The sequence below is a fragment of the Nicotiana attenuata genome, unplaced genomic scaffold (genome assembly GCF_001879085.1).
Source record: "Nicotiana attenuata strain UT unplaced genomic scaffold, NIATTr2, whole genome shotgun sequence".
Taxonomy (NCBI): Eukaryota; Viridiplantae; Streptophyta; class Magnoliopsida; order Solanales; family Solanaceae; genus Nicotiana; species Nicotiana attenuata.
The window spans coordinates 553,121-562,935 of NW_017670450.1; the positions used below are offsets into that span (position 1 = coordinate 553,121).

Below are 9,815 nucleotides of genomic sequence, written 5' to 3' on the forward strand. Positions count from 1 at the left end.
TACTATACAAAAATGGTTGATAATCATGGTTATCGTTTGGTCGAGTACAATGTGCAGAAAGATGAAGTCACAGGAAAAGCGACCTATTTCCAATGTATTTGATGCAGAGAGATAAGCGAGGGTTTGGGAAGAAAAGCAAGGGAGGAAAGGGTAAAAATATCTTTTCATATTAATTTTAATAGAGTAGTTGCTATACGTACCCAGAAAGTATCATTGATTGTCTCAATAAAGCAGATGCGAGAATTTAGTCAAAATAATTATTTCATTAACCTGTGCAGTTCCTATACATAACTGTAATAGAAAGAAAAGCACATAAACAACTTAAATAAAATATGCACAACAACATCATCTACCCTTGTCTAATTAAATTTATTTTAATTTTTAATAATACCTACATATACGAGCTTGTCTGAACAATCCCCTCCTTCAAAATTCCCAAGCGTTGCACCGTTTAAGTTTCTTCCCCATGATAATGTTCCGAATTGGCTTATTTTCTAAATTTCGAGACCAAACAACTCTTCTGCAAACTGTACCAAATATAGGCAAGAAAAATATTCAGACCTTCATATCCATGCAGGTGCACATGTACTAATTCTAGCAATTTATGTGTTTCTTTACTCTTTGTGAAGGTTATCCGACGAAGTAAAGCAAAGACCTCAAATCGATTTTTTGTCGGTCTCGCTAAACTTTTTTGTAAGTTCAATTAGGGATAATTCTCTCAAACCAGTCCATAAATTCTTGTGGTCTGTGATTGCTGCTTAGATTTTTGATAATTATTGGACTTTTGGTTTCTTAATTTGGTTTTTGTTTTATTGCCGTTTTTTGCCGATTAGGAAGTTTGCGTCTTTATCTTCAAGCAAGTCAAGTTATATAAAATTTTTATTCTTTTTTTCTGGGAATTATTAAATAAAAATGTTTTAACTGTATTAAACCATGTTATTGCACTGTCCTTTATTCCTCTTCACTGTACATCTGGGGTAACAATGTTTTCCATAAAAGATGAAGTTAATATGGTGTTTTGCATGATCTGTAGTTGTTATGTTCAATTCATCACTTATTGTATTGGAATTTTGTGTCTTTATCTTTATTTATCTTATTAGAAAAGGAAAAAAATCAGAGTCAGTATCTTTTTCTACAAAAAGCTGGGATTTTCATATACAAGTTCTAAATTACATTGTTTTTGTATCATAGATCAAGTTACCATATTATTAGGCATGATTTCTTGGTTGTATGTTCGGTTCATTAGTTACTAAAACTGAAAAGTTTTCACCTGTAGCTGATTAAAGCATATACATAGTTGTTGTGCTTTTAATTTTCAATGTTAATAGTCACAACTATTCCATCAAAACGGTGTGCCATTATATAATGGTGCTTCGAAAATCAATATAGGGTATGCATTATTCACGTTGGTGGCTGTTGAGGATGGCGGTCAGAGTCTTGGTAGAACACACACCATACTTCTCTTTTGTGCAATACTATTCTGGCGTTTTTTGTTCATTCTTTTTGCATCCGGGATCTGGTAATTCATATCATTCTCTTGCCACACTTTACAGTTTCTTGTTCACATAAATAATAGAAAAGAAAAGAGAAAAGATTTACTGAATTTTTCAGAATGATCTAGAGAAACAATGGGGAAGGACTGCGCTTGGGAAACGAAATAAAGTACCAGGACACAATAAAGTAACTAGTCTTCAAGTGACAAGCAAAATTATATGGCTTTACGAATGGGAATATTATAAACTACTTATAAATATTTCACTTGAATTTCTTTTGTGGGTGAAGGAACAAGGTCGGATAAAGGGATTGAGGATGGCAATAAAAATAATATGCAGGGGGAGGAGGACATGAAAGAGGCTAAACCCTATGGATGCCCAGTATTGTAGCATTCTAAATGAACTATGATATTTTTCGAGACATTAATGCCTCTGGCCGATACAGGTATCGCCGATACTTTATGCTCAATGATAGTGCATTAGAATATGAATTGATAAAGTAATTTATTTTACACCCTATGTATGTAGTGTTGTGGCTTGGTAAATATTTTTGATAATCAACTGGTTGCTTGCAGAATTTAAAGCTATATGGTGGACCATGGAGGAACTTTTTTGGAAATTCTAGCTAAGGGTAAATGCATAAAGGTTTCATCAGCTAAGCATTTAATAGTGATGGTTGTATTAGCTCCTAAAACATATTGTAGACATCTTCATTTACTAGGAAAGATATTTTCTATCATAATAATCTTAAGTTTTTGCCTTATACTTAGTACTTTTAACTTCTTGTGTAACTGATTTCCAACTGAAGTATATGTGCAATTCAGAAGGCTTGAATAAAACATTAATTAGTTAGTCGTTAATCTTTAGATCTATTAGTTTCATGGTCTTCTTTTGAGCCAAGTAATTGCTACTTCATTTGGAGAGATGCTATTTCTTGATTTTGGATATGCTTAGCTCTACCATAAGAGTGTTCAATTTGATGCATGTTCTAGAGATACTTGTGCTAAATGAATGCTTTGTCAACCTTTTGTATTTGATTTACCACACATAATATTGAGTCTTGATTTGCAAGATGGATTGGAATACTTTTTTGATAAAATCAATTTTGACATATGAGTTTCTCCTTAAAACATTTTTTTTTATATCCTCGTGTGTATTTCATGCCAAATGAGTATTGAATTTCTTGAAAGAATAGACTTTAGTGGATATTATGATACTTGGGTTTATCATAACATTGCTCTTTTCTGGGAAGCATGTCGGAAACATTTGTTTAGGAAGTTTATGGGACGAGAAATAGGAGACCCTTTTTTTGGTCTTTCTGAAGTGTGGCCCACACACGGCCAGGAGGAAAAGAAAAGGGGGGGCCTCGTTCTTTCAATCTCTCCGCCAGGGAAGTGCTATTCGGGCTGAGGTCCAATTCATCTCGTAGGCTTATTGTAGAAAGGAAATCTTCAATCAATATTATCTTGGTTGGTTTGTCTCTTTATGCTAGAAAGTCTTTATAGTATTTTGAGTTTGATACATACATTTCATGGCATGTAGTTTGAGAAATAAAATATTGGTAGATTTAAATATAGTTTGTACATGGAGTATACTTATCTTTTTTGTCTATCTAAATCATTTTTCTTGTTCGATGAGCTCATAAAAGGTGCATTATGTGCTTACTTAGGGAATTATATGACTCTATAATGATGATATGCACATAAATTATAGACGAGTCTTTATGTTGCCTAGAAGAAATTGATTTAAGAAAAATACATGGGCATTTTCTTCTTTTATTTTGTCATGCATATTTTTGGTGATGAATGCATATTGATACTTGATCTGTTTTCTATTTTTCAAGGTTTGAATTCGAGGATGAATTCTTTTTTCTTTGAAAGGGAAGAGCTATGATGCAGTTGGGACCCGGGAGGAAGACCGGTACGTGAAGAGGTCCTCACTTCGAAAGGGCAGGCCAGACTATTGAAATATGGAAACTATTTAGGTTCTTTTATGTTTCAATTGAGTTATCCTGCAGCATTTAGGCTTCTCCATATTTTAATACTAGAAGGTTTGGACTTGCTGATCCCAGAGCTCAAAAAAGATTGGTGCACAGCTTCGGGAGCTCCTCAGTTTGACTATGGAAAAGAGCATGACATCTTACCAACTGGACTTTTGCTTTGCTTAATCAAACATTATGGTATATTTACATCACTGATAAAGGTGTCAGGAGCACTGTCATAGTTAAAGAAGTTTATGATGGCTCTAATTTAATTAGTAAATGCCCACATTTACTGTGTAGGGGTAACTTTATAGCTCTCACGGGCAAAAGAGGTATTGATTCATGTGCAAGAGTTTCTTCATAGTAAGTTTAATGAGAATACTGGTTGATGAGACAATCATGGTTTTCTTGCAATTCGGAAGGATTATTACAATGGCCTTGAGCCTTATCAATAGAGGAGAAAAGGTTGGTCAAAGTGTATTATTTTTGGCATCATTCATTACAGGTCCTAGGAATATGTGACGAATTGATCATTTACACATACTTGTATTTTATTCTTTTGTGTATTTTTATTTATTCAAATATTTATTTTAATAATATTAATGTTGTTTTATAAAGTATATATTTCATAACTCGGTATACACGTGGCGAGAAATTAGTAATAAACCAACATAAAATATATGCATCAACAGAAGTCCAAAATCATATATGCATCATAAAGAGTCAAATTTTAATCACAACTGACACTCTATATGCCCCGATATTTTCTGTGTCGAATAAACCTATGCAGACTCTACCAAAAGTAATACATGTGATCAAGTGACTCTAAAGTAATAAATGGGAAATCTACTCAAAATGTCCATTTGGGAGAAACTAATTACCCGCTTCAAACTTTTTACATAATATACCCATGCGGTCAAAAATATTTACCCGTACTTTCCCTTGACATTCCCTTTTTTCTATTAATTACTCTTTGTCTTTTTGTGCTTTCTCTTTCCTGTTTTTTTCTTTCTATTTATCCTAACTTTTCCTTGACTTTCCCTTTCTTCCGGTGATTACTTTATGTCTTTTTGGGTTTTTCCTCTCCTGTTTATTTCTACATAGCACGTTATTCATCCCTTTCAGCATATGTGCTTTTGTTTGAACTTTGAAGGCTTCAGGAGCATCTTTGTACTCTTTCATGCATTCATAGATCAAGATCCCCTGATCCAAAATGTCTCGTTAATGAACTCCATTAATAAGTTAACTCTTCAACCACATATAGAGGCGGATCCAGGATTTAAATTTAATGGGTTCAACTTTTAATTTTAACATTGAACTCGTTATACTGTTAAAATTATGGGTTCAAATCTAGTACTTGTTGAGATTTTATTAGGTTCTTACATATAAATTCATACACTGTATCGGAAGTTATAGATTCAATCGAACTCGTATTTGAAAGGCTACATCCGCCCTCGACCACATACTGCGATTATCTAACTCTGAAGATTATTATTACTATGACTTACTATATGATACACAATCTAGTGACAAAGAAAAAATAAAATAAAATAAGGTTCTTTTAATTAATAAAAGAGCTAACAAAACGATATATTGTAAGAATATGCAATATTTCAGCTGAAACTTGAATAAAAACACATTTACCTAACAATATACCGCCACGGTATCAAAATATACTGTAAGAGCATACAGTTATACTGCAACAGTATACTGTAATAGTATACATATATACCGGAACGATATACTATAATAATCTACAATTTCAACATAAATTTAAATAAAACACAGTTACCCATCAGTATACCGTTACTATATCACAATATACTGTAAGAGTATACTATAATATATAGAGTATATAATTATATTGCAACAATATACTATAATAGTATACATATCTACCGAAATGTTATATGGATAGGGTCGTGTAATTATTTTGTATGGGTAAAATCAGGATAATTATTTTGGTTTCTATGGATAACCCCGTATATATCCCAAAGTAAATGATCCAATTCCACGCGCAAATAGCATGGACAGCTCACATGCATCTCTTAAATTTGCACGGCTAACTCACTGGCAAGATCACATCAAGGTGTGTATAAAATATACAATAATATACAATAAGATTTCCAATCTAAGTCCAAATCAGTGTTCAAATCATCGAATTACACCCTCTTAGTTTTAGGTCAAAACCCCTTAATTTTTACCTTCAAATTTCATGTGTTAGGAATTAGATTTAATGAGAAATCACGATATATAAGCAAATAAAATGTAGAACACTTAATTTCAATAGTTGAATATCCCTTCAAAACTCGCCTCAATATGATAAGAAGAGCTCAAATATAGAAACTGAACATTAAATAACCCCTGAAGCCCATTTTTACATCGCGATCGTGGCTGGAACTCATGTGATCGCGAAGAGCAATCAGCGCACCTCCTATGCGAATGCGGGCTTGGACCACGTTACCGTGAAAGATAGCTAGTCAGCTCACTACACGACCGCAATGTGCCTCTCGTGATCGCGATGCACATGGGTCTAAGCCTTTGGGATCGCGCACATTGCGCCCCTGATGCACGCGATCACAGTGCACTACAATGCACTAGAATTCATTATTCCAAATTAATTGGATGTGACGAAATATCCCGGGCCCCTCGGGTCCCAAACTAAATATCCAAATGAGTCCAATTACTAATATACATAAATTATATACTCAAACTATCTTTTGTGATGAACGGCTATTTAAGTTAATTTCTCTAATAAATAAATTGTGGGAGAATATTTGCTAGTAAAAAAAGTGTTAAAAAAAAAAATATTTGTTGAAAGAGATCTACCAACCAAACTATCATTGTTGATTCACTGCATGAATATGTTGCCATCAAAAAATCGGAGTATATACATAGTATGGCCTTCTTTTAGGCCTCTTTGAATTCTATCACTGGGAACTCAATAGGCTAAATTCCAACTTTAAAATTTATTCTGATGAATTTTTCTTTTCGTAGATAATTTTAGTTCGCAGGTTAATAGCATTTAAATAGTATCGTCAAAAAAGGCCATTCGAGCAAATGTTCCCCAAAGAGTTTAAGAAAAAACTGAACTTGAGGACTAATTCAACCTCAAAATTTTAATTCATGAGGTAAAACTCAAAACCATACAAGGAAATTAAACTCCAATATGTGCTGCAACAATGAAATAGAAGATTATGAACATGCGTGTAGCTTTTCGTTCAATGTTATACATATTCTTTTCGCATGGTGTGTAAGTGATATAAAGCGATCAATCCATCTAAAACGAGTCCATCTGAGCCACATTAGTTGATGAAAGTATTGTCAAAAAAGAAAAGAAAAAAATAGCCAAGTAAATAGTTTTGGCTTTAGACGGTAGTTTTATCTTATTGAAGAATTTCATTTTAACAACTCAGATGCTTAACTACAAATTGGAAAGGAAAAAACAAACAAATAAAAAAAAGATACTAAGTTGCCTGGATTTGAGCTTTGACCTAGGGTAAAAACATATATTGACATAACCAAATTTTTTGCGAGTTTACTCGTTAATTGTTTATTGACATACAATTTAGCATTCACCTATTTACACCATCGCCAGTTGAATCGTTAATTGTTAATTGTTTACTCGTTAAGTGTTAACTTAATCAATATACAGGGTCACGGGAAAGAGTATGAATCTTGAAAAAGATAATCAAATTGAAGCTGAAAGGATAACAATTCTGGAGAAAAACAGGTCAAGAGATGTAGTATTGCTGATTACTTGGAAAAAGTTGATTATGAGGAAAACTCATATATATTTGTTTAGGAAACAGGTTGATCTCCAAGAGGGGAGGATCTGAACATATGGTACAAGAAGAATTGAGAAGAATATCAAAAGGAGCCTATAAAAACTCTTTGACATGATATACACCAAGAAACCTGTGTCCCACATACTTTTACAACCCCAACTCTTGCCTGATGAATGAAATTTGAGGAAGACCAAACAGAGATTTAATTAAGCAAACTTACCATGACTTCTACTCAAGCATAAGCAGTCAACAACATTGTGAATCACAACGGCTACAAATTATTAAGCCAAAAAGCAACATTCCATATCCAAGAAAGCTGTGTTCTACATACTTTTACAACGTCTAGAGTGCAACAAACAAACACTAAATGAGATATCAAGCATCCATAACACGTGGCATGCCATAAGCGTAACATCACAAAAAGAACATGTTACTTACATGGAGAAGTTAAAACTCAAAATTTTACCAGCAGCAAATCAAAAGATAAAACATAACTCGCCATTTCTGGTGTGCCGAGAAACAAAACCACTTGAATTCTGCTCATGAAAGATCAGGACTCCTGGAAAATCATCACAAATTTGGTGGAGCGTCTTGGGCAACCTAACAATTTCGCAGCCAATCCTGATGAATATGAGGAGACACAGTATCTTGAACACAAGCTGCAGCATTTTCTCTTTGACCTGATAACGAACTTCTCCAAAGCCATCGCATCTTTTAACAGAAATTTAGAAAGTTCAAAAAGCCTATCATGGTTCTCCGTCTGTCACACTCCCAGGTAAATGGGACAGCAAATATTAATACTCTTGAGACTAGGAAATGCGAAGTTTGGAATCCAACAATCCAGATAGAAATTATCTCCTTGGCACAAATAACTTGACTCATAGTGGCACCGCAAAAAATTAACCTGGATATAGACAAAATAATCTGGATCAAATGCAGGTCAACTTCCATGAAAAATAGTGTCTCATAATTTCAAAACCCACGGATTTGGTTCTTCGCAATCATTAATAGCAAATTCCTACCCAAATGATTCATAAAGAAGGTAAACCAAGCAAGCAATGAAAGAGGTTGAGTTCGTCAGCTATCCTTTTTACTTTCAGAGCGTCATTCACAATGGAGAATAAAAAAGTCATGACCAGATCAATATAAAAATTTATAGTGACAAAAGAAAAAAGATGTGGGAAGTTACGTCAACATCCATGTCTATGTTGAGGGTCTCCAGATGAGGCGAGGCGCGCAAAAGGCTAGCTACTCCATACAAATTATACTTTGTTATGTGTAACTTTAGCGTAAGGCACTTGCATTTCAATTCTGGAAGCTGCACATTATCAAGCTGCAGTTTGAACAGGACCTGGTGCAGTTATCCCACTGAAACTAGTCAAAAAACAGAGAAACGGGAACAAAAAATATAGGAAATGCTACTCTCAAAAACTACTGTTTGCAAGTAGAGGAAAGAAATACTATCTGACTTCAGAAGTTGCCAGAAAACATCCAAAACTACTGTTTTCATGTGTACAGATGTTTTCAATTATATTATATTGCATCCTGCAACTGCTTGATAAGGATCATATAGCGCAACTATAAAGTAACTTTGAGTCAATAACAAACCTCTGCAAACCAAGTCCCAATCGTTAGCTCTGTTACATGTCCCAATTTATGAAGATACTCTTCAACGAGGGTGCAAAAAGCAGCATGATAATCGCGACAACTATCATCCTCAACGTGTCCAAAACCCACCTGGACCTCAGTAAGCTCAGCACTGACCAGAGAAGACATATCTAGTAGCCTACACTTTGTTAGGTGTTTGCCATAATTTTCTTACCATATTTGATTTTACTATCTCTTGAAGGAAAAGGGCAATATAATTACCTTAACTGGGTTTTCCTTTTTGTAAAAGGAAATTATAAATCTCCAATATTTGGCTAGTCCTTTTTCTTGTAGGAAAAGGTTTGTACTTCTATAAATTGAGGATCCTTCCTTCACTTTCAGTAGCATCCACAATGTAGCCATAGGGGGCTTGAGAGTCGTGTCTAGGGGGAGAACTTTACGGGACAAGTGTCAGTGTGTCACTTGTGTTTGCCTCTTCGTGAGGTTGTTCTCTCGATATTTTGTACTCTCTTTTTATTATAGTGGATTGCTCATCTCCGTTGTGGACGTAGGTCAGTTGACCGAACCACGTTAAAATATTTGTGTCTCTTTTGGTAGATTTCTCTTTGTTGTGTGATTTATCGTCGTTCAACGTTTGCTTTGCTACATTCCGCATGACACCTGACTTTTTTCGGTCCTAACACACTTAGGATCTAAAAGATGTCCTGAAATCTTCAAATGCTGAAGATATGGTGCTGCAATTTCCAATGAATGATAATCACCACCTTCTTCATAATACGGCCAAAAGTTGTGCAACTTCAGTGTCTTCAAATTTTTATTACTCCTACCAATTTCCAGAATATGAAAACCATAGAAATCATTCAGTCCCATAGCTTCCAAAGCAGGACAACCAAATAGAATCTTCACAATCAATTCATCATCTAACTCAACTGTCCAAAACTTCAT

At 34.3% G+C, this 9,815-nt stretch overlaps 1 protein-coding gene and 1 long non-coding RNA gene across 10 annotated transcripts; one reads left to right on the forward strand and one right to left on the reverse strand.

The window, feature by feature from the left end:
- Positions 1-226: 226 nt before the first annotated feature.
- On the forward strand, positions 227-3,954 carry LOC109239586. Of its 9 annotated transcripts, none has more exons than XR_002069928.1 (4): positions 227-693; positions 1,390-1,938; positions 2,069-2,124; positions 3,337-3,954. It is a non-coding gene; the product is annotated as an uncharacterized LOC109239586 (long non-coding RNA). The 9 variants fall into 9 exon arrangements; XR_002069934.1 differs by having other exon boundaries at positions 227-585; XR_002069933.1 differs by having other exon boundaries at positions 227-577.
- Positions 3,955-7,812: 3,858 nt separating this feature from the next.
- On the reverse strand, positions 7,813-9,815 carry LOC109239579. Its single transcript, XM_019406160.1, has 4 exons — positions 9,531-9,815; positions 8,871-8,999; positions 8,452-8,613; positions 7,813-8,022 (listed from the first exon to the last, which is right to left on the reverse strand). Exons 1-4 carry the CDS (start codon positions 9,813-9,815, stop codon positions 7,813-7,815), a joined length of 786 nt encoding a protein of 261 aa, XP_019261705.1.

Coding starts and splice junctions, on each gene's coding strand:
- LOC109239579 (XM_019406160.1), bottom strand. CDS start 9,815: ATGAAGTTTTGGACAGTTGAGTTAGATGATGAATTGATTGTGAAGATT. Junction 8,614..8,870: donor TTGGGACTTGGTTTGCAGAG/GTTTGTTATTGA, acceptor TAACTGCACCAG/GTCCTGTTCAAACTGCAGCT. Junction 8,023..8,451: donor ACATAGACATGGATGTTGAC/GTAACTTCCCAC, acceptor GGAGTGTGACAG/ACGGAGAACCATGATAGGCT.